Source organism: Pagrus major, chromosome 22 (assembly GCF_040436345.1).
Source record: "Pagrus major chromosome 22, Pma_NU_1.0".
NCBI classification, from domain to species: domain Eukaryota; kingdom Metazoa; phylum Chordata; class Actinopteri; order Spariformes; family Sparidae; genus Pagrus; species Pagrus major.
Genome location: NC_133236.1, coordinates 18560670 through 18585699, shown reverse-complemented (window position 1 = coordinate 18585699; position 25030 = coordinate 18560670). Strand labels below are relative to the sequence as shown.

At 40.6% G+C, this 25030-nt stretch overlaps 1 protein-coding gene across 2 annotated transcripts in view; it reads right to left on the bottom strand.

Moving 5' to 3' along the window:
• The window catches only part of syne1a (spectrin repeat containing, nuclear envelope 1a), a 121093-nt gene that overhangs the window by 89886 nt on the left and 6177 nt on the right, over positions 1 to 25030 (bottom strand). Inside the window, exons 3-36 of one of the 2 annotated variants that reach the window (XM_073492906.1) lie at positions 21116 to 21211; positions 20347 to 20430; positions 18478 to 18498; positions 18093 to 18185; positions 16486 to 16667; positions 16155 to 16351; positions 15473 to 15585; positions 14881 to 14919; positions 13440 to 13547; positions 12864 to 13001; positions 12446 to 12610; positions 12112 to 12224; positions 11789 to 11957; positions 11444 to 11540; positions 9418 to 9623; positions 8796 to 8960; positions 8476 to 8628; positions 7896 to 8039; positions 7554 to 7730; positions 6904 to 7062; positions 6495 to 6659; positions 6099 to 6233; positions 5627 to 5788; positions 5299 to 5507; positions 5085 to 5193; positions 4806 to 4970; positions 4552 to 4719; positions 3942 to 4106; positions 3280 to 3420; positions 3022 to 3182; positions 2536 to 2692; positions 1563 to 1790; positions 1379 to 1477; positions 805 to 992 (exon numbers count right to left, since the gene is read on the bottom strand). In XM_073492906.1, the coding sequence (XP_073349007.1) occupies positions 805 to 992; positions 1379 to 1477; positions 1563 to 1790; positions 2536 to 2692; positions 3022 to 3182; positions 3280 to 3420; positions 3942 to 4106; positions 4552 to 4719; positions 4806 to 4970; positions 5085 to 5193; positions 5299 to 5507; positions 5627 to 5788; positions 6099 to 6233; positions 6495 to 6659; positions 6904 to 7062; positions 7554 to 7730; positions 7896 to 8039; positions 8476 to 8628; positions 8796 to 8960; positions 9418 to 9623; positions 11444 to 11540; positions 11789 to 11957; positions 12112 to 12224; positions 12446 to 12610; positions 12864 to 13001; positions 13440 to 13547; positions 14881 to 14919; positions 15473 to 15585; positions 16155 to 16351; positions 16486 to 16667; positions 18093 to 18185; positions 18478 to 18498; positions 20347 to 20430; positions 21116 to 21211 (4871 nt within the window). Of the gene's footprint in view, positions 1 to 804; positions 993 to 1378; positions 1478 to 1562; positions 1791 to 2535; positions 2693 to 3021; positions 3183 to 3279; positions 3421 to 3941; positions 4107 to 4551; positions 4720 to 4805; positions 4971 to 5084; positions 5194 to 5298; positions 5508 to 5626; positions 5789 to 6098; positions 6234 to 6494; positions 6660 to 6903; positions 7063 to 7553; positions 7731 to 7895; positions 8040 to 8475; positions 8629 to 8795; positions 8961 to 9417; positions 9624 to 11443; positions 11541 to 11788; positions 11958 to 12111; positions 12225 to 12445; positions 12611 to 12863; positions 13002 to 13439; positions 13548 to 14880; positions 14920 to 15472; positions 15586 to 16154; positions 16352 to 16483; positions 16668 to 18092; positions 18186 to 18477; positions 18499 to 20346; positions 20431 to 21115; positions 21212 to 25030 lie in introns of both variants that reach the window. The other variant, XM_073492907.1, reaches the window with a different exon arrangement.

Here is a 25030-nt window from a genome sequence, read left to right as displayed (position 1 = left end):
ACGAAGAATAAGAAATAATTGCCCCAGTGAAAGTCTATTGTGTGATCAGAGAAAGTGATAACAAAAGCATGTTATTAGAACAGAAAGGCGATGGCTGATGGGGAGACAGACAGATTGAGTCAAAGACAAGATCTCACTCTTCTACATCACAGTAAGATGGAGTGAATCGGAGAATAAAAGAGGAAATTGGCACAAAGAGGAGGATTCAGCAGAGAGAGCACACTCACAATAAAAGGGGAAATAGCAATGTTTATACGATCAGAATACAATATGTGTGTGAGCAGGGACTAAAGTTGACAGGAAAAACAGTCATGCTCAAAAATGCTTCTTACGCAACATTTCCATTTTTATATTCCCTGTTGTTTGTGCAATGTGACAAACACCTGACTTTTCAAACACACACACCCTCTAGGTGTTGGGGGAACAGATCAATACTGTCAGCCCAGCAGAGCATCATAGCAGCCTGGATAAGATCTTAGGTAAACTCCTGATGACTGAGGATTTTCACACAATAACAGAGACACAAAACCTTCTGGGACTTTCTTTGTGATTCTGTCTACAGTATCTCTATCTGTACGTTATTGTTTTAGGAGCTGGAAAGGATGGCTCATGCCTCCGTATTCAATATCATAAAACATTTAGAAGACTGCTGAGTAAGGCTGGAGTACAATATGCATGAAGTTAACACAGACTGATTGTCTTTTTAAGACAACTATACGGGTGTAATATTATTTTATCACTGTGGTTTCTTTTGCAGATGCTCCAAAAATGCAGAATATTGAGTCACATTACTATTTACTTTACCTTTGCCACAGTGCTAGAAGACTCTCTAATGTGGATTGCTTTTCTGTGGCTTTTCCCATAAGCTCTCCCTGTTGCCTTTTGAGGTTAGCCACCTCTTCCTCAAGCTGGCTGCCCTCTCCAAGCCTCTTCATCACCGAACACAGAGCCATCAGCCTGGGGTTGAGCTGCTCAACAGCCTCGCAGACCTCCTGGATGGAAGGAAAATATAATTTAGGGCTGCGACTAATGATTATTTTTATTTTTCTTATTTTCTTGATTAACTGATTTGCTTGGTCTATAAAATGTCAGAACATTTCAAATCAATCTCAGAAATGCCCAAGATGACAACCTTAAATGTTTTGTTTGTTCAAAATCCATAATTAATTTAGTTTACTGTCATAGAGAAGTAAAGCAACCAGAATATATTCACATTTGAGAAGCTGGAATCTTTTTTTTTACAGTAAATTTTAAGATTCAGGTCTGAAACAAAAGGTATAGCCTTCAGATTCTGAGTATGTAGTAAAGTCAACCTCAAATGTCCGAAAAACTAATTTCAGATAGCTTTAGTGATTAAGGCATTCTTTGTATGTTTTACCATATGATCCTGGAGGCTCTTGTAGGTCTCAGATGATGATGTACAGTATGTGATTGGACAGTCCAGTTTCTCTTTAAGTTCGCTCATTGTTTTCTTGACCTGATAATGACAAAACCTGATTAAAAATGAATACATTGATGCTGCAAAGTTTTGATTACAATTTCTGAACCAAACTTCTCCACACCTGTTCAAGGTTATCGTTGTATCTCTGCCTGTATGACATGCTCTGGTTGAGCTGTCCTCCCAGCTCCTCTACTCTCCCCCTCAACTCTTCCCAGTAGCGTCTCATCTGTGCAAGCCGTGCCCGGATATGTCCAGCCTCTCCAGGGGTCACAAACTTCGACAGGGCCTCGCAGTCTGCCTCCATGTGGTCTAGGAGTGCCCGTCTCTCCTCTAAACCTTCCCCAACAGCCTGTAGAGATGAAAATGATAATAAGGAAAAAGAATGGGAGGACAAAAATAAACAAGACAGGATGGAAAAATGGTGGAAGAAAAAGCCACTGTTAATTCCCTCTAGTCTGTTCATTAGCCTGATACAGACAATGTTATGTTTTATCTTCAATAAATTCCTTTATCTGCCGTAAAGGTTATGTCTCATCAGGTTTACGGAGGTCTTGAAAATTCAAACACAGAAGTTGGGTAGAGAAGAAAACTGACTATGTTGTTTCTGGAGGCAAATGCATTTTAAACCACAAATCAAACAGCTGCCGCAGGTTTTCAGGAAGTCCCATTTTCCCAAACATTTTTTCTCCATGAGATTGACAGGTCTGAAGTCTGGCAAGCCAAGATTATATTTTTTCTTCAATACGATCAATTTATTTTCTATATCCTAGTCTTTCCCGCAGCTCTGACCCAATTTCCCCTCGGGGTTAGATTAAAATGTCATCTTATTTCATCTTAATCTTAATAACCCTCAGGCTACACTGATATTGCACATCACAGACACAAGGCTAGACAGCAAATTTGACTAATTTTACGTGAAGCTACGACAGAAAAATTTGTTGATGATGCATATTTATGTGTGAATATCAGAAGATTATTGTTTATTTGATAATTATTGATTATTGTGCAGAAATTGTAGCTATGCAGCGTGCGGTCAGTCTTGAGGTAGGAAACTGTTTTACCACTTTTAGGAAAGAATGAGACACAAGACATACCTCCACAGTGCTGATGTGTTGGTCCAGAGGATCTAAGGAGGAGGTGGAGCTGACAGAATCCAGCTCCCTCTCTTTCTCATTGATCCACAGAGAGAAGACTTCTGATTCACTGCTGAATCGTTCCCACCACATACACATCATCTCCAGCTGGATAACACTGGAAGACACAATTAGGCATTCTGTAAAATATACTGTATCTTGGTAGGAACGTTCTCGGAACAAGAACAGACAAGCACACATCTGTGCAAATAGCAGGCGGACAGTACATTTTGTTAAAATATAATATTACTATTAGTAGGCTTATCGAAGTGGCAATAAGTCTATTGCCTCTTCTATTTATTTATTTAAGTCTATTTATGTCATTCAAAATAGGTTTTGCATGACATAAATTCTAAGTCTCTATACTTGATTTTTTTCTAATCAAACTTGGAATTTTGCCTTAAGTTTGAGTAAATTACAATACAAAAGGCTTAGGATGGGACATACTTCTTGTTGAGGTGGTCTTGAAGTTGTGTGACTTCCTCTCTGGTGGACTGAGCCTGCTGTAAAAGAAGAGTCTGATTCTTCGGGCCAAGCTGAATATCTGCTGTCTTCTCCAGGAGGAGATCTGCTCGAACAGAGCACTCCTCAACCTTTACGAAGAGTTCCTACAGGCAAGACAGGAGCCATAATATTGTATGAGCAAATACAGAGCATATACTACATGCACACACGCACACAGACACACACACTGTATAAACGCACCTTGTTATGCTCCAGTTCAGTTTTCAAGCTGTCCAGGCTGTTGAAAATGAGCTCTTTCTGCAGCTCATTGTTGGTATTGGTGATAAACCTCCATACCATTTCTCTTTCTGCTTCAAAATTCTGCCAGCAGCTCAGAGTTGCCTTGAAATGATGAAGAAACAGCCGAATTATGTCAGAGGGTAACATTTCATATACTACATGTACACAAAGACACCGAATTGTTCCCTAACCCTAACCTAAACTAATCTTTTAGGAACAAATTTTACACCAAAATAATCTCTGGCCTTGATATAATTCTCAGTTATGCCTTCAGGAAACTTAATTTGAACTAGCTGAGACAAACTGTTTCCAGACACTAAAACCACTAACATTTATCCCTGGTGTTATGGAGTGTAAATGTATGGTGTTTTACAGTGGCTTTTCCTTAAAAAATTAATCTCAAACATTTTCATGCAGAAACATGTTGATTTTCTGATCAATTCGAGGACAGTGATAGAAGTGTATAAACAAATGCCTCGACAACAGACACAAACAAAATTAACATACCACATAACAATCAATATCTGGTTAAGGTTCAACATGGGCCGATCAATGATCACTGCAGGGGCTTGTGTGGAATCATTAGCACAATGACACGTGAGAAAAATCCACACTCAGTCTACCTGCAGGTTGTGTTCCTTTGCCCCTGATTTACGGTCGACCTCTCTGAAAGCTCCCTCCAGCTCACGTAAAGACTGACTGAGCCCCTCCCCTTTCTGCAACTGTCGACAGTGGGACACTAGAAGCTCCGCCTCTCTCCTGTTAGCATGCAGGCGCTTTAGTTGTTGCTATAACAAAACACAGACAAGAAAACATTTTGTCAGATGACAGCTTTGCAGCAAAAGGATAACATCCATTACATGTAATGGATACATAAAGAGTAACTCAACATCCAGAAGCACCTCTAATTACAGTGATGTCACAGGGTGCTGCAGTACACCCAAGCATCACTATAGTGAGGTAAGAAGTTAAACTGTTGAAGGTCAGCAACACTAAGACTTTCAGAGGCTTTTAAACTCTCTTTAAAAATGAATGAATCAAAACAATGAAAACAAAAGACATAGTTTGATGACATTGTAAAGTGTGGGATCATGGGCGTTGATGTCTTCTTGTTAGTCACATTCGCCTGTCTTCAATGCTATATGCTAATTAACTAATTTGTGTCAACTGATGTGTACTTTTGACGGATGCTTCTGTAAACCATCATCACTACTCTCTCTGCACTATACATACCTGGTGAATAAGGTAAAGTTGTTTGGCCTCCTCCAGGCCCTCAGCATCCAGGATCCTGCTGGTCTGCTCCTCAGCCTCCCTTCGCTCTCTCAGAACCTCCTCCAGTGCAGCACGCACCTCCTCCCCCAGATCCTCATACTGGAACATAGGGGAGCCCTCCTCACCCCACTGTGAATGAGCAAGGTAAACGGTCAGCCGGAAAGATTTGTTGAGAAAACAGTAGAGAAAAAACAAATTTTTAGCATTATATATACCTGACAGAGTGAAGAAAAGAGTGCCCTCAGGTCAGTTGAGAGTTTGGCCAGGGCTGCTCTCTGCCTCTGCACCTCCAGTTCAGAGCTAACCTCAGACAGCCCAGCGAGACGGCTCTTAAGCCACAACAGGCTCTCCTCTTGGGCATCTATGGCTTCCTGCAGTGCCTGAAAATGGTGGAAGAAAAAAAAAAAATTAACGCGGGTTTACTGAGGTTGAGCAGATTTGAGTCATACCCTAATCTCTGCACCTACAGCAGCAAATGTGATGTGTTATCTCACCTGAACAGCAGCATCAACTTGCTCCTGATGGCTGGAACTTCTTGCTGTCTCTCTCAAGAGCCTCACCTGCCTCCTCTGAGATGAGAGCCAATCAGAGAGCTCACAGAACCTACAAAAAAGGACGACTACTTTGAACCTCCTTAGAGTGATGACAATGTCAGACTTTAAGATGTTGGAGATGCTGTTAGGTCTTTGAGTTTCTGACTATTTTTACCTGTCGTTCCACTCTTTCCATTTATCAGGGTGCTGCTCCAGCTTAAGGTGGGTGCTCTTGATTTGCTCTGCAACCTCTTCTACAACCTTTCTGGTGGAGTCTAGCATTCGGTAAGCCGGGTCGTTGTCAGGCAACTTATGACACAGATCCTCCATGTTCCTAATCCTCTTCTCACACAAAATCAGAGGTCTGCGTTCCCTGAAAAAAGTCTGGAGATAAGAGAGAAGAAAATGTTGAAATGATGAATATGACGTTAAGTGATTTTATCTTTCTTTTACTGTCACTCTTGGTTTAATCTGTCTCAAGTTTCTACAAATCCGAGGCTCACTCTGTGCTCTTTGATCACACGCTCACTGGTGCAGGTGCCAGACAGGGCTTGCATTTCTCTGTCCAACTCTGCTCTGCAGTCTTGTATGATCACAGCCACTCGAATTTGCTCTACCTCCACTTTTAGACGAAGCAGGTGAGACGGTACCTCAGCCTGGATGTCCTGTAGAGAAGAGACACAAAAAACAGGGGACATGGTAGATAAGATATACCGTATTATATACATGAGTTTCAGGCTCATATTGCTTAATCTGAGAAAACTGTGAGAGGCTAAATATCCTCCAGAGACACTGCAAGTAAACATTGAGAGTGTCGCAGTTAAATTGAACCAGTCCAGGTTAATTGGAAACAGACTCTAGAGTAAACTCTATTAAAGCCAAAGGTCTCTCTGGTTAAGTTAATGAAGTATCGGCTACGTGCCTCCAGAGATGTACAGTAATTAGTGAGACTGTTAAAGCATGTTGACCCCTGACCTTCCAGTGTTTGTGCAGCCTGCGGACAGTTTCTTGCAGCCCCTGTTGCTCCTCCTGTGGGAGAATGTCAGTCAGCTCATCACATGCCTTCAAGAACACGCTCAGCAGCCGCTGGTCCAACTGACCAAAAAAATCCTGTGGAGGAAAAAAAATACAAATAATGAAATCAGCAGGCACACACAGTAAAATGGTTGACACTTGGGTGGACAAACATAAAGCCATTCTCTATTTACACATAAAGTGAAGGTTGTATTTGAGTTCTGTTTTGCTTTTCTAGTAGCAATGAGAAGATTTGGCAGACTTGCAAAACTACCACACAACACTGAGGGTGTTCTTCTCTTTGGATTAGCTGTACTCTTCATGTACTTGTGCAGAAGGTTGCAGGACTGATCTTACGCTGTGTTTCTTCAGTAACTCTTCAGCGTCTCCCGTCTCTCTCAAGCAGCCCTGAGCTTTCTTCAACACTCTCTCCAGCTCTTGTCTTGATTCCTCAAACCTCCTCCTCAGGCAGTTGTTGGCCTCTTCCTGCCTCCTCCATTCCCCGACCTCCTTCAGCAAAGCCTGCGAGGATGGACAGTAGGTAGTGGTGATCGTAATTGGTCTCTTCGGTAATAGTTTAATTACATTATTTGTCTTACAGCATGCAAATGAATAGTGAGACACATGAGAAAGTCTAATCTGCACTGATGCCTCCTGGGTGTTTTGGTGTTCTTGTAATCTCATTAATATAATCAGCGTTGCGGGTAATGGAGTGCTTGTGTGGCATTCTGTTATGTGTTCATGTACATGTATGTTTAACACTTACCTGTGCTGAACCCTGTATTTCGGCCACTCTCTTTTGCAGAAGGGTAAGGTCAAAGTTTCGGAGCACCTTACTGGAGGAGAGCGCCTTCTGCAGGGTGTGGTGATTCCTCTCAATCACCGACAGACAGCGTTTACAGCTTTGCTGCTGGTTTAACAAATCCTGAGGAAATTGTGGAAACAAATATGGAAGTGTGTTGATAATAGTGCGACAAAAAGGTTCCAAAAGGACATAAAGTTGCAAAGATGAAGCTTAATGTGATTTCAATTACTTGGAAATGGTTGTGATATAGATAGGATAAACACACAGAACAGCAGATATGGTTATATTTGAATGTGGTCCAGCATGGATACACATTTTATGTAAAGAAAATTTAACATTTTAACACCCTGAGTCTTATATTTGTAGATTTTGCCATCATTCCTTTTAATTATGATATCATATTACTCACCAATTTTAGTTTACTTCAGTTTAGTAAAATAATCTATATCACTAACTGGATGGTAAAAATGTATGTGAATGTCCAGGAATTATCCATGATAAATATCAAAATATATATATATAGAATGTTACAAAACATAAGTTTCCTTGACAGTCAGTGCTCTACCTGGTAAATATTCAGGTTCAGCATGTTCATTGTCATCATATCTAACCTGCCACTTTTGTTTTTGCTGGGTCTGAGTCTGTGATTCTTGGTCTCTGGCAGCAGAAGTGATGCGACTGGCCCGCTCCAGAGCTTGGTAAAAAGCACTGATGTGTTTCTCCATCTCCTCCAACAGTGGCAGAAGGACATGACACTCCCTCACAAGGGAGGGACACCGCTCTCTAACCTGGAGACAAATAATACAGGCCATTAACTAGCGACACGGACGGTGACTGTGATGGAATGTGATGTGCAATTAGACTATAAAAAAGTCTAACCGAAGATGCAGGGTAAGTGCGTCAAAAAAAACCTTGAGATGGATTTCACACCACTCAGACACAATGATACCTACCTTACTCAGCTGACTTTTGGCCGTTGCCATAGTTGCCATGACCCTGGCAGCCTCATCCTGTGAGGCATCCTTGGCAAGAAGCTGAGCACTGCGGGCAGCCAACTTGTATTGCGTCTCCATGGCAACAACCTTTTGCTTGGTATTCTGAGATGAGACGTGGAGGCAAAGGGTCATCTTAGAAATTCTTAAATTGAATGCACTTTCATCAAAACTGTTATTAAATTTTAAAAAACTAGATGTAACATGGTTGTCTTTAGCTCTGACTTCAAAACAGCACGGACATAAAGCTTTTGGTAGCTCTTAAATGTTTAAGAGCCTAAATTAACTAGGGAATAAAACAGCTGGGAAATGTAATGACATTATTTTCTATTGTATGTTTTCTGTGTATGCGTCCCAGTGCAAAAATCACTGGAACTGCACTTTGGAATTGAGCCGCAGGCCCCTGTCTCATTACAGTCCACATGTAAATGAATCAGTGATTTAATCAGCGCCTTGAATCCTGCTTGTAAATCACTACCGTCTGATGAGACATACCCACAGAGCAGCTATCAGGGTTGTTGTTATCTGGAGCTATTCTCACCTCCACATCCTGCAGAAAGGCTCTAACATTGAGGAAAGACACCTGGACAGGAGCATTGAGCTTGGCCTCTGCTGTGTCCAGCAGCTCTTTGAGGGCAGACACAGCCTTCAGATGGTCTTTTCTCCACTTCTCTAGCTCATCTGTACGGGCATACTGCAATAAAGGAAAGATAACACAAAAAAAGATTGGTTTTAATGAGAGATGTACCTTTCTCAAGCCTGGGTCAAATAGTACCAAACATTCAAAATAAAAATAAACCTTCTTAAAACTAATTTGTCATTGCCATCTTGTGATATATGACAGTAACTTTGGTTTTTTACTTGTTTGACTTTGAGGAAGAGGTCTCTCCATCGTCCATTTAAAAGGAGAAGCTGCTGCTTGAGATCAAGCGACACTGTCTCATCACACGTTTCAATGAGAAAATTCCCTGCGTCGTTCATGGCTGCATGCTGATCCATCCAATGGCTGAGATTCCTGAAAAACTCCTAAACGAGAGACAGACGCATTAAAAAGAAAGAGAGACACAAAGAAATTAAGTGAAACAAAGAGCAACACAAAGGACGGGTGTCAGAAACAAAGACAGCCACTCAAACAAGAAACAAAGAAAGGTATTCAAAGAAAGAAACAAAGAGAGGACAATAAAAAACTGGGGTAATTAGCTGTCTAATCCTTGGTGGGGATGTGAATCTGAGGTAACCATGGTAATGCGACAACTGGAATATCCTTAGTGGCTTGTTGTAAATCAAGGAGATCATTTGATACTTGAGCGGAGACTGCTAATAGGATTCTACTTAGAGGACCAAATGCTTGAAATTGGGCTGACGTACATTTGATTAGTCCATCAAATAAAAGCTTGTATGAGTGGACGCTTAATCTGTACACACACAAAAAATCCCTTTAAGTAGAAAGAGTTTCCTACGATATAAGGAGTCAAACTCATACCCGTTTTATGTTTTCTGGCTGGCTCAGGGCTTCCTCTGCATCCTCCAGCCAGGCCTGTAAGGAGGCCACAGTGGAGCTGTACCTTTCCCAGTTGGACAGCACCTCCTCCAGCATGCTCCTCACACTGCGCACTTCCATGGACAAACTCCTCCACTGGGTCACCACCTCCCGCATGAACCTGCGCACTCCCATCTCCCCTTCATCCACTGGAAGAGAGATTCAACAACTTTAACAACAACAATCAGCAATGAGAGCAATAGAAATACCTATACTACCAGCACTACTGCTTGCACGGCTACTCAGGGCTGCCTCCATGGGGGGTGAAAGGAGAATGCCTTCCGGGACCCATTTGCTAGACAAAGCATGCGTTGATTTAATTTGGAGATGAGGAGAAAGCAGGTGGATTTGAGGAAGGCTCATTCACTGGACCTTTTCAGGGGCTCAGCCATTTCTGTCATTGGACTGCTCATACTAAAATTAACAGGAGATATCATAAACATACTGTTCTTCCCTTCAATACTGAAACAATGCTTGAACCGCTTGTCGATTTGTATGGATTTTGTCAGGGAGTTAAGTAAGACTATAAAAACAACAAAATCGTTCTTTTACAATTGAAACATATTCGGGAGAAATAAACAAAAAACACTTTTGCTCAATTCAACACAGCCTTAATTGGTCTGGTATGACAAGTTGCTGGTGGTGGTAAATGTTAGATAATGTTAACAAACACCAGACCAGACAAAGAGCACACACAGGCTGATGGAGCCACATGTCTTTGCAGACAAATCTCTGACCTCAAAAACTCTCACTACAGGGAGTTGTAGTATATTTGCTTGTGAGTCTCGAAAGTCCTGTGCCACAAACCATCGTCAGCCAGTGTGGAGCTGATAAATGACTCTACCTGATATACAAATATCCAGTTTCAAGTAGACATTAAACAGACAGTACCATACCTTTAAATAGTATATAATTACATATCAATCCCCTCATCCTCCTCTCTTTCCTCAGTTTGCTATAGCCACAAACTGGGGCTTTGAAAACATCCAATGGTCTTTTACCCAGCCAATCAGAGAAGAAAGTGCTAACTACCAGCAAGGCTCATGTGGGTATGGTGGTGGTGGGGGGCACTTCATTTGTGGGGTCGACCAATCAAGCCTCAAATGTCCTGATTTCTCGCCACACCTCACTTCTCTGCTCTGCATACCCTAAAGCAGCACAACCCTGAAACTTAATGAAACCAACAAGCTAGCTCAGTTTGCGCCCAGAGACCTGCAGAAGTGGAGCAGCCCCTAACCAGCAAATGGGGTCGTATTCCCCACTGAGAGCTGGGAGTGGAGGAACCTCATTTAGCTGTAGCCTGCAGACTCTCCCCTACTACCGAGCTGTAAAACCAGACAGAGGCAGACTCAGATGCTGCGAGAAAAAACCTCAGCGGTTATGGAGTTGTTGACAGGGGAGAATAAAGTGAGATATGTTTAAAATGCTGTCATATTTAGTGCCACTCAATTTCAGATAACAGCAACATCTAATAGGACAAGAATGCAATTAGGTTTGGGTGATATGATGTAAATTTTTAAACGTTTAGTGATTTTGCCATATCATTTATATAGAGATACATCTGTCCCTTTAATATCTCTGGTTGTGTTAGACTAGTGTGAGCACTGGCTGCAAATCAATGAGCAGGACTGTTTTATTGCAGTATTGGATTTTTATGTGGTTTGTGCATTAAAATGACTAAGTACCTTACTTTGATTTCACATATTTAATTAGCTGGAATAGCAAAACACATTCTGTCTGGTTATTTTATGTCTAACAGGGTGTACAGCTGTTCTTTTATTCTGCATCCAAGGTAAAGCCTAAACCTTCAAGCTAAGTTTTTGCATTGATTTTACAGAAAAATAACTACACTTTTTAGCAATATCATGACATCATGATATCAGCAACTCCCAAAGCCATACACTTGATCCAAAAAGGTTTCTTTTATAGATTAAATTATAAATCAACTGTATAAATTTTGACTTCTCACCTGAGCTGTCAGTATTCACATAGGCCTCAGCAGACTCTTTCAGAGACTGGAACAATGCCTCATAATTTTCAAAGAAATGTTGCTTCTCCACGAATAACTGATGAAGAGAAAATCAAATAACATAAATATTAGCACATGAGATGTTACAATGATGACAATAACATCATAATAGATATAAAACTAGTAGTCATATACTGTGTAGATGTGTTTTCCAATAATATCAAATAAATAAATAGAGCAAAAAAAATGTCTACACTGTTTTTAACTTTTAAGATCTGCATACGAACCCTAAAGATTCAGTTATTTAGCATATTATGTACAAAGTGAATCAAAGCCTGAGCTTACAACATAGTTGTGAAGCATCAGTTCCACGGACTCTTGTCGGCCGTATTTTATGATCCAGGATTTGAGCTTGGACTCGGCCAGTGTGAGGAAGGCTTGCATGTGGTGTTGGTTCTCCAAGTATTCCATTCTAGCCAAATGGATGCTAGAAGATGTAGAGACAAAGTTCAACCTACAAAAGACAAAGTTTACAAAAAGATATCAGACCTAAAGCTTGACCCATACATTCTGCTTCGCCTCTGAAAAGCAGAATGTGAAATCAGGTGATCAAGTGAGTTATTATCATTCAAACAGTCAACATGACTGTTGTTTTAAGTCTTAACTACCTCTCAGCCATGTCTTGGAGCTGGTCTGGGGGAACAGGGACTCCATCAACACTTCTGTCTTTATGGATCCTCTGAAAGACCTGCTGATGACTTTCCAGGCTCTTCAACACATCCTGCACAGTGTAAATACATACAGCCCATTAACATAGAAAAGCAAACAAATACTTTGAAAGACTGACCAAAAAATAGATTTTGGATGATTTCATTTTAGAACAAGTTAAAATAATCTGTGCTAGTGGTGTACTGTTCTCAATACAGAATTAATTGTTGACTAAATGAACTAAACAGTTTTGAGGTTTTAAATGTGCTTCTTCTTTCTACGCTCCACACTAACCTTGTGCTGCTCCAGAGCTCTGTGGACAGTGGACGCTGTGATGTCATGTGCCTGCTGGACGATGACCTCTTGTCGCAAGGCTCCTTCAGCCTCATGCAGCCACGCGCCCACCATGTTCAGAGGAGCCGGAAGAGACCTGTCCAGCTGCAGATGCCAGTCTAATAGCTGGAATAAGGAACACAATTTAGTAGAAAGGCATGGTATGAACAAAATGCCCATACTGTCACAATTAAAGCTCTAAAGTGAATACAAATCAACTATAGATAAAATAGGCTATTTTATAGTGATTGTTTATGCTACATCAGTTTGCGCCTTAATTGAATTAATCAAAATTATTGATAAGTGAGGGACAAAAAAAAAACTTGCTTGAAAAAACAATACATTATCAACAGGCACAACAACCTCCTGCTTCTCTCACCCTATTAGAGACCCTTTCCCAAGCCTGTTTGACCAGAGCCTGATCCACAGTCAGTATCCCATCCTTCTGAGTGGAGTGCAACGCTCCGTCCACCTGCTTCCTCCTCATCTCCAACTGGACATGCAGACTCTTGAACAACTGGAAAGAAAAACAAAAATAAATCTCTTCAAAAGCTCTCTGCCGCTTGTGAAAGGATCTCCAAAAATATCAAAATCATAGCATACAGACATCAGAATAAGTGCTCTCAGGGGTTACACCCTCTTCCCATTGGTATCTAATCAGACCCTCATAAAAAATCTGTGGCTAATTGCCTCTGAATGCTGTCCCTCTTTGTGGCTTCAGATTCCCAGACTCTTCTGAATAATGTGCAAAAGAAAATGGTGATATCCCACATGCTGTTGAATATGGAAAGTATCCCGAGGCTGGGTGAAATAAGCCAGATTGACTGAAAATATGACGGCTGCCGTCTGATCCCCACAGTGTAATGCCACTGATTAAGCTAATAATAGGAGCGTCTGTGCCCAGTGTGCCCAGTTTATACTGCACACACACCCAGACGCACACACGCATACAAACCTGGTACTGTTGAGCGAGATTGCCCTCGGTCTCCTGGGCCTGTATTGCATCTCTCTCCAGCTGGTCGAGCCACATTTTGAGCTCCCTCAGGCTCTTTCGCTGCTCTCTCTAGGAGGTCGGGATGGTGGAGGGGCGGCGGGGTGAACAACGGGTGGAAAGATGGACATGGAAAGTGCAAAGGGGAAATGAAAAACAAATGAAAGAGAGGACAAAAGAGCGTAAAAGAAAGGGGGAAACAGAAAGATGGAGAGAAAAAAAAAAGATTAACCAGACAGATGTTTTAGGGATTGATGAAAGGATGGAGGGAAGAAGAGGGTGAAAGAGAGGGCACGTACTGTTAAACATGTGCTCCCCTAATCCTCTGTGTCTCCCTGTAGGACAAAACGTCAAAAACCCACAGCTGCCAAAAACACTCAGCTTAAACAGGGTACTCTGTCTAAGACCCCCTACTAACATTTCATTGGATTTTAAGTAACCATGACGACAATACTATGTTGCTCAAAAGCTTGTGAGATAGTCTTTTCAGTTCAAGAGCTGTTCACTCTCAGTCTATTCAGTTTTATCACTTCACATTAGCTCCTGTAAGGATATCAAACTTTATTCTTTATGACAGCCTAAGACGTTAAAACAGATTAAGCTCATTTTAAAGGGACGCAGACTTTAATCTGTTATATTGTTCTCACCACAACTTCTGCAAATCATTTTACAACTAGTGTTTTAATTGCTATTTATTTAACAAAATAACACTTTTGTTGTTTTTATGTAAAAACACAATGGCCAATTGACCTTCCTTCAATGATAGAGAATATTCACACACATATATTAGTGTGTGAGCAAGAACTGTCAACAAAGAACAAAGCAGGTGTGACACACAACAACCACCGAAAAACCTAATCAGCGCTGTAAGACAACAAAACACAGTGCAACACAGAAAGAAAGGGGTTAGCGCTGCTTTACAGCAAATCACAGCTCCTGACACTGTTAACCTTAAAAACAGGAAACCTCTATTCACAAGCTTTCCATCAAACACGCTGTATCAATGCACACTGCCAATGCCAGAGGCTTTCATTGTCATGCTAATGGAACCAGGAGCCATAGCGCTAGGTGGTAACGTTAATAAATGGTAATATCACGTCTTATTATACTGGACTTCCTTTTGTTATCATGGCTCAGAAACCCTGCGGCAGGAATATCATATCAGGTAAGATAAAGAGCCAGTATTACCATATGGGTTCTATTTTGACATGGGAAAACAATGTTTAATCTCACACATACACTGTACAGTAGGCAGTGATACTGTAATCCAATAGAGGAGCCAGAAAAATAAGCATTAATCACATTTATATGGAAACCATGAATGTGCATGGCTGCTAATTGCATTGAGCAGCAGAAAATGATGGAAAACCTGCCCCTGGGACCTTTAAGTTACTATATAACCTACCTCCAACATTTCCTCTATATCGCGAGGAGCAAGACCATGCTGTAGGACAGAGGCCATCACAACAACCACAGGAAAGAAGTCACCACACAAACACACGAGAGAAAGACAAGAAGAGATACAAAGAGAAAGATGTGCAACATGGGAAGACACAAAATAGGCAAGACACTGCCAGACCTGAATCACATGACAAATGTAATAACTGTTTGTTTTAACCTACTTTGAATTGCAGACAGGTGGTGGTTATTGCATCAGACACGTTTTAGAAAGCATTAAGTACAATTTAAAATAAGGTAATTCAATTTCCTGTAATTGCTCTGACTTTCACTGTATGTGGCCATGAACAAAGCCTCAACCACCTTGCACTTACATAGGTTAGAACAAGCATCAAACTGTGTTTAGAAAGCTCCAGCTGTGCACACTTCACGTCAACACTAATTAAACAAAGACAAAATGCCATCTATATACATGTCACGGCTGACGTTTGACACGCTAACTATGACATCTGAAGAGAAAGACAAAACACACAGGATGCAGAAAGAGAGAAGACAGTGAGTGGCGTATCCAGACTGAGATAAATCTGACAGCTGGTTACCTCTTCTTCTTGCTGTCCATCTGAGTCGCTCTGCTTCCGGTCGGGAATATGTTTCAGAAACTGGGCTACATATGTCATGATGGATTTCTCATCTGGCTTGTCTACATCGACATCTGAAGAAGGAACCAAATGAATGTGATTAGAAGTCATGTCAAGATGGTGCCAGCTCATAATTCTTAAACAGTTTGTCTCATAGAGGAAAATATTAATATTGGAGTTAATAAGAACACATTGACTGACATTTGTTCAAAAACAGGCACCTTAAATGAAAACAACCTTCCTCATTTCAGATTTGTGTCCAAGTTTGTTTAGAGGTTCCACCATGCTGAATCTCATGGCCTAATGGACCTTAATTACACCGATGTCAAGCTTGATTTGTCAGGGTTCATTGTGAAGGGCAGGCGTGAAGGGGCACAGATGGTGTTTGGAAGTGATACCAAGGTGCACATCTGATGCTGTGATAGATGCCCACAAATGTATTTCAGTATTCTGGGAAAAAAGCTCCATATAATGGAAAGCTAATATTATTTGAGTCAGTAACACAAGGGTCACATTGTTTTCGAATGATTGTAGGGTTAATTTGATCCTATGACTTTGTAGAAATCTTGTTACCTGTTCAGCTCAGTTTTCATCAACTTAATGACTTACGTCTTTACAAAACGCGATAGAAAACGTAATTTACCCTCTGGGTCAAGAAGTTGTGGAATGCCCAGCTCTGTCTCAGCCAATAAGAAGGCTTCCTGCAGATTTTCTCGGTTGGGCCTCCTCCATACATGCTCCATGTCAACTAGACTTGGTCGAAGGGCATGGATAACTGCGAAGAATGCTAACCCCGTCCGCCAACTTGGGCCAAAGTCCTTCACCTCAATACCCAGACGTCTAGAAATGTCATTACAATGTCGAAGCAGATGGAAAAAGGCACATTAGTTTTAAGAGAAGAAAAACAGTTTGGTACATTTTGTATATTTTGTGTTGAGGAGTGAAACAATTAGCTAGTAAGCGAGGTGACATACTTGGTGGCTGTGTGCTGGACCCATCTTAGTAAGGCCTTTCTGGCTCCACCCTGCATAGGTGGGAGGGGTTTTCTTTTGACGGGTGGGCTGGTGGTCTCAGTGCTGCTGTTGGAGCTGTCTAGTGAAGAAGTGCTGCTGGACAAGGTTTGAAGTGCTGGTAGGCTACTGGTCAGTTCCTCAATCTGAAAAGAACAGGAAACAGGGAAAGAAAATCAGGGTACCTCACATCTTTACTCAAGAATTATTTTGCAACAATTCTTGATAATAATGCCTGCCTGTGGAGCATCATTAATCATTTTAATTGCTAAAACTAGTATAACTGTCATTTGTGTTTGATGAAGCTGACACCCTTCAAGGATAAGTAGGACAGAGAAAACCTGTTTCCTCCTGCTTGTCATCAACCTTTACTCATCAGAGTAGTGGAGCACTTGTTTAAGGGCATGTACATTTGCATTTTACATTTTTGTTTACATGCACGTGATGATTGCATATAATGTTGAATGTTAATGTTACACATCACAGAGAAATACGGTATCATACGGTACAGCACTGCAATTCAGCTGTCAATTGATGACTGTTTTTAACAACCCAGAGCTTTGAGTCATCCATGTGGTCCTAAAACAATCTTCACACAAATCTATAACAAAATGTATTATCAGACTTCAGCTCAGCCAGCTGGTCAGTTCTTGAAGATTTATGGCTATGAAAACATAATCTACTTCTCAGCTTCTCTGCCCTACTGTCTGCTACACACAACTTAGAAAATCCATAAACATCACTGTGAAATAAAATACATCAATGTGTCAGTAAGTGAATAAATACATTTTCCACTGTTGTACATTTCCTTTATTTAATATACTTATGTTTGCAGGAATAGCAGCCATCTGAATGTGCTGTTGTTGCTAAGAGACTGTAGTATTGTGATTAAGTTCCTGTTGATCTGTGCACATCTGAAATGCCTGAGGTAGCAACTGTTCATTTCCAGTTTAGATGCTTTGGAAGATTTATTTTCCTATCGTACATTTCTTTATGGTTCAAATTGCTTACCTTTTTGCAAGCTGGAAAACATATTTCAGACCTAATAAGTACTGCCAGTTTACAAGATTAAACTGGTTATATATTTTGCTGACTTGTGTACTTGCATTATCCCAAATGTTTTCAACAATGTTAAAACCCAAAATCCCCTTTACTCACTCTTGCTATCACTTCCAGGGAAACACCAAATGATGTGTCAGATTGAGGAAAGAATTTGGCGAACTAGCTAGCGAGCCACTTTGTTGTTTACTATCATCTGTTTTGCTCACTTGTATATAAATCTTTAGATATATTTTTGATAGCAATGGTGGCTGTTAAACAGTGAAGAAAATAACTACCATGATCCCATGGTACTTCTCGACATCAATATGTAGGACCATGCTGATTTAACAGTATACTGCCAGTCATGTAGTTGTCAATTTCAAGTCCAAATCGTGAGCAATTAATAGTGATTCAATGACATAGTTGACCAAGATGTTCACACGATGAAACAAATTGTAATATCTTGAATTATATACATTGCATTGGCTAATCTAATGGCATTTATTTAAATTGACTCAAGGCAATGTTACCTGGAAATAGAGGATGATGGTCCACATCAACCCCAATACAATTGATGGCCGTCCATCAACAATGTCTGTGGAGTTGATGTTCACTAGCTTGATCTGTGTCAAAACACAATATCCAGTATTTTAATATCTCGTAACAGCACTTCATATTTCCTGATTGCAATCAATTCCATTTTCTCTGCTTACGCTTATTTACTAAAATGTCACATATACAGTATATATGGATTAACTACACAAAATGTTGATCTAGTAACTCTGTCTTTTGTTTACACAAGATGAACAATGCATAGTATGAGCATAATCCTCAGCACCACAGAACACAGATAATCCTGACCATATCTATTACATGCCCTGAACAAAAAAGTGCAGGAACATCATGAATACTGACCGGAGATCCTCTGTAGGCAGACTGGAAGGCAGATTAAAAAAAGAAGAAGAAGGAGAGAGAGAGAGAGAGAGCATTTAGAGGTACTCTGGATGTGTTTGATTGAAGAGGGACGCCTCATTGACAGTGAGATGGCAGATACTGTAGCATCTCTGAGGTGAGATAACCTGAGTGGTTGGCTGAGAGGAGAGATCTATCACCACTACGCAGGCAACAGGGATTATATCCAGCAGAGATGGACAGACAGAAAGTGATAGAGGGGGCGAGAGAGGAGAAAAGAGGAGCAAAAAGAAGGGAGAAAGAGGGTGCTGTATGTACTGATATGATGATGTATTCTATATTATCACACAGAGGGTTATATTACTGAGGCACTGCAGCACAACAGGTCATCATATGGTAATACAAGCTGCTCCGTATTGGTGAACAAGCATAGAGGAAGAGATTGGGGGCAGGCAAGGGCAGCGCAGGGAAGCAAGGGATAGTGACTGATAAAAATATATGCAATACATGATTTCATATTAGAAAACACAGCAGGCAACTCAAAACAGCGGTGTGAGGCTGGCAATGGTTAGGAAAGTGTTTTATATTACGACAACACACCAGCAAAAACAACACAGGTGACCAAACAGTAGTTGTTGCATTGTTACCAACAATGGTTGACATTATTCAAATATTTGCTTTTGATAATTACTTTTAAAGCTAAAATACCAACCGTTTGGTGGTTTGAGCTCGTCAAAAGTGAGTATGTGTGACTTTTCTTTCTTTTATATCATAACAGGGGAATACATTTAAATATATTTAACCATTTTCTGACCTTTAATGGTCTAAAAAATAATCAGATTCATCAATAAAGAAAATAATTGAAAGTTGCAGACCTAGTTGACATCACAGCTAAGGATTTGAAACTCCTGATTAAATACATATGTTACAGGATTTCAACAAATTACAGGCATGATTGATGACATGTAAACATCATAATGCCACTGCACGCTCAACAACATTTTCTATGACATAGACATATGACAGGAACATGTATCAGACATTAAGCGATTGGGCCTCTAAAGCAAAATGTAAATAGGGTCTAGACATACATCAGGTTTATACACAGAGCATATTTACATTTAATTTTCTAACCACATAGATCTACACACACACACATAGACATATACAGCAGAGTGCCCACTGACGTCTCATCTCCAGACTGCAGATTACTGGTGTAGGATTTACGGTTTTAACCCTGTCACACTTGAGGAAGACAAATCAATGTCCCTGCAGACACCAGCTCATACTTATAGCTTTATTTATGTATATCCAAGGACGAGCTTGGGAAAGCTTTGGGAATGTTTTACTAATCTCACACAATTGATGCAGTTGGATGATTACATCGAGAACCACATTAAGCAACTTCTGGATGTAAAGCTGGGAAAAGGAACTGTAAACCATGCTGTTTTGTATTAAGTGAAGACAACAGATGGGAGAAAGAAAACTGGAGAGTACTGATATCATAGTGCAAGAGCTGTATCGTGACCAGCAAATATGATGGTATGATTTTTTTATTATTTATAGACAGCCAAACAGATAAATGAAAGAAATTTGAACAGAGGCAGCAAAAATATATGAAATGCCGGTGTCTGGATTTCTGATTTTCAAAATCTTTGTAGGGAACGTAAATATAGAGCATGTTGTTTTCGGGATAAATGAGGGATGTGGGAAGGTGGAGCAAATAAGAGGCGGGGACGAAGGGGAAACAGGTCACACAAGGTCAGGATTCAATGTTTGTGCCCACGAGGCAGCAGCTGAGCAGGGAGAGCAGCAGGAGGGGTAAAATAGAGGCGAAGAAAAAAACATAAAAAGACGGCGCTGAACTCTTACCTTCCTACCCTCAAGGAAGTTGAGAGCTGTACCGATGTTGGCGACCCAGTGGATCCTCTTTAGCTTCTTGCCCTGCTCACATGGCTAGAAGGAAAAGGGTGAACAATGGAGATGGAAAGAAAAAAATGGAGAAACAGAGAGGGGAAGAAACACATAGTGCGGATTAAATAAAACAATACAATTGATAAGAAGGTAAGTTATTTCGCACTAGCACGAGTATGGGAAATACAGCAGTATAGTACAGACACTATCAGGAAACACAAATATACATAAATAAAGTGGGAAAGACAAGAGTGGGCCAATCAGAGCTTTGTTTGACTATAGACACGCAGATCAATAGGACATAGACGGCTTAGACCTTAGGCCATATTGGCAAAGTAAAATCCTCAAGATGTGTGTATACGTCTTTGTCTGTGTTGTGTGTGTGTTTGTGAACTATGATCTGTCCTTGTTAATCTGGGATTTTCAATTCCATTCAAACGTCCTAATAAAAGCCGATCAATGAGCATTTCCATGTAATTGTGGCTTGTTTCACATGCACTGCATTAAGTCTGCAGCTCTTTTGAGATTTGTCAAAAACAATTTGTAACAGCAGCACTGACTGTTATTATACAAACAATTACAGATGACTGAATCTCTCTGTTGTTTGACCCACCTGATCTTTCTTAAATCAGATCAAGTTAAAATATAATCCAGAAAGATCAGAGGATATTAAGTGTTTGAAGTCTGAGGCCAAATCACATGTTGTACAAATAACCATGAGACTCACCAGTTTTTGTCCAGAGAGGACTTCCAGCAGGGCCAGCAGCATCACACCATCTTTGATGTCCTCAAACAGGTCTGTCACCGCCAGAGGCGGTACATGCTATATGAGAAAACAAGCACACCCCTGAGCATTTTTGTAAAGATGTTTTTGACTTCAGTCTTTTTCAAACAACATGTTAAAACAAGCACACATAGATAGGACTGGGGGATGTGTCCTTAATATAATATCACAATATTTTCTAATTGTATGGCGATTTACAATTTATATCTTGATATTTTGAAATCTCCTCAAAAGCACTTCATAAAGGCTAGGACTGTGCGAAAAAATCAAATATCACAATATTTTTGACCAAATACTGCGATACTGATACTGTTACAAGGTCATAGGGGTGAATGTTGGTGCTTTCATGCTTGATTTTTTTTTTTTAATTATTTTTTTGGCCTTTTCATGGCTTTATTGACAGAACAGCTGAAGATAGACAGGAATCAGGATGAGAGAGAGAGGGGGAGTGACATGCAGCAAAGAGCCCCAGGCCGGGACTTGAGCCCAGGGCTGCTGCAGCGAGGGCAAGGCCTCTGTACATGGGACGCCTGCTCTACCAACTGAGCTAAACAGCGCCCCTCATGCTTGATTTTTATAGAGATTATAGATAAATAATCATCAGTAATGTATATAGAATGACTGAGTGGGTAATGGCAAGTATTAGAACAAAAAGAACCATCTGGTAAGTTCAGAGGGATTCATTGCTTTACTGTAATTCTGCCTTTAAAACCAGGAAAAGATCACACATATATATATATCACAACATAACGATATCCAAAATCTAAGATGATAGATAGTCTCATATCACGATAATGATATAATACCGATTTATTGCCGAGCCCTACGCATAGAAATGACTCAATGCCCTGGGGGAAAAATAAATGTTCTGGTTTTTGACATTGAAAACTGAACTTTTGATTTCAAGGTAAGTGAAATAATTTAAACCTTCCCAATTTTTCCAGGAACAATTTTTATGATATACAAGAGCAGTTCTAAGTAGGAGCCTGGTGCCCGGCAAAGTTGCTACCTAAACTCAATGTTTACATGGTCCTTGCATGCCATAAACTCACACAAAGCTCTCTCAGTTTTCCTGGAATGCAAAAACTGGGGATTTAAATCTTAATAGCTCTAGAAATGCACATGAAACTATGAAGCAAGAAGAGGTTTTTCTGAACATTATCCTACTCTAAGTGGCACAGCGCATAAATAGACCAAAATACAAAACATATATTACACTGTGAGACATGAATTTCAACTTGTGAAACATGGATAAAGGAAATCCTCATAAAATATGTTCGTGAAGCTCCAAAAGAGTTTGGCTGTGCCAAATATTACTGACAGCTAGAGTAAGCAGAGGCTCAGCAGGCTCTGAATGAGGTCTTCAAATCCTAAAATATGCTGATGATTTCAAACTGTATCCCGCTCATTGACTTCCTCCCTGACCTGACATAGACTTGTAGACTTGGGGAAATCCACATATCTCTGTTTCTTGCCGGCGCCACATCAAGGATTTCTCTTAAAGCACAGTCACATGCTGGGGCTGAGGAGAGGTTTAGAGGGGGGGGAGCATTCAGACGAGCGAGCCATTCACAGGGAGATTAGCGGCAAAGGGAGTGAGGGAGAAAAAGAGATGCAAGGAGAGGCGGAAGCAGACATGTGTGCACGAGTGTCTGCGTTAGCATGTGCAAGTGGAGTGTGTGTGTGGTGTGTGAGAGAAAGCATACAACCCCCAACATCTGGGATACGCGAGAGGGGTATAATTGAGTGGAAAGAGTGGCAGCGAGAAAAATGATAGAAGGCAAAGAGAGAAGGGACACTAACCTCACGTCTTTCAAAATTAATTAGCAAATACTGAAGCTCTTCTCGCTAATTCCTCTTCTAATGTCATTTCATGGCTTGGATATTAGAATATACAGACAGCACTTGTGCCCCTATCATAAAGTGACAGAAGAAACACTTACAAAGACCCCTTCAAAGGCGCAAATTATACCATGAGCTAATTGAAGTTAAATTTACCTATTTGTTCATTATAATCCTAAAGCTAATGAGGAAATTTCTGACTAATTACTAAATAAGAAAGTCATATCCATTTCCTCTGCTCAGCAGCATGTGCTAAAAAAATGAATCAAGGGCTTAATGAGCTAATTACATATGAGTGTCTGCGCCATAATTGATTGTGAGCAGAGGAGTTTCAGGATGTGAGTCTGTCTGTGCTCTCATGTTATTCCCCTGGTACACTCGACTCCGTGGATACCAAAAGATCAACAGTATGAAAGACAGAGTGAGGGGCAGACACAAAGAGTAGACTGAAGGGTTTCATTTTGAATTGCAATACATTCAGGTTGAAGGAAGAGCTGACACCAGACGCCTGTTGTCCAAATCTTTTGAAGGTAAAGTTACAAGGCATAATTTGTATGTAAAAGCAACAATGTGATTAACTTTAACTTTTAAATCACAGTACGTTACATTATACCTGGGCATAATCATACATAAGGCACAGGATAAATGCCTTTGATACTCCCAAGAAGGCCATCACACAAAAAGGGCTGCAGGCAAACCCTGCAACAAAGAACAACTGGACTGCAGTTGTCAATAAAATAAAAAATCTCAGAGATATTTACCTTTGTCTTAAGACTACAAAATGAACAATATGTAAAACACCAGAGGAAAATGACATGTCTGGCATGTAGTTGCATGTATTGTAGTATTTTGGCTTAATTTATTATTGGCTTAATTTATTATTTTGTGATGAACAAGAAAACAACAAGTCTACAGCCAGAGGATCTGTGAGGCTGTACTCTACTGAAGCTTGATGCTTAAGTCAGCATACTAACTTGCTCACAATGATGGGTCATTATCAAGCCCACAGGAAGAGCGCCAGGCTTTGAAGCCACCTCTTGTAGTGGCCAGACTGTGTAATTACAGCATCACGTGATGCACTGGGGCCCAAAAAGCCTTTCTCCTATAAGCTTACATTGTGATAGAAGCGACTAAACTGGAAGTCAGCCAGCTCGGTGAGCAGAAGGGCCTCAGAACACAGAAGATACAGGTAATTTCATACCCAGGAAGTGATAATATTAGCATAACCCTAACTAGTCTCAGTCCTCACGCCTAAAACTAACAAACTAACCAGCGTAGGCGACCAATCAGAGGCAGTGTAAAGTGGGTATTGGACAAATTTTGAGCAGATGGTAGATCAGAGGTCAGATATTGAAGAAATTTATTATAAATCGTAGTGATGGGAACATGGACATCTGTACATATTTTGTGCCAATCCATCTAGTAGATGTTTACATACATATTTCAAAGGATAAGCTAAAGATTTGACCTGCCGGTAGAGCTAGAAGAGAGGTCAGGGAATCACCAAGGTGAGTTGGATTCATCCTCTTCATGTACCATGAATATCATGTCTGTAAAAAGTTTAATGCCAGTCCATCCAATAGTGGTGGACCGACCAATTGGCTGACAAACAGATATTGCACATCCAAATGAAACTGATATTGACTGTACCCACGAAAATTGGAAATGAAAAATGAAGAGGCCACAAGTAGTTGGCAGGTTGAAAATAATAAAAAAAAAAAAAAATGTAAATCCTTTCGGCTAAATTGGCTGAGGCACATACCAAATGTCACGATGTGCTGGGATTGAATTTACTGTGCATGGAGTATGTCATCCACTCAATCCCCCTCTCCCCCCACTGAAGAAAGAAGGGAGTGGGAGCTGCGGAGCTTCACTTTACTGCTGCTGTAATCTCTAAGAACACTTGGTTCACTGATTACTGCACTAAAGCTGTTTGCGTGGAAAACTGCTGCACAGCGATGAGACCTCCACTGCTCACACTGGCCACTCCGTAATTAAGCTTTAACCTTCTCAGAA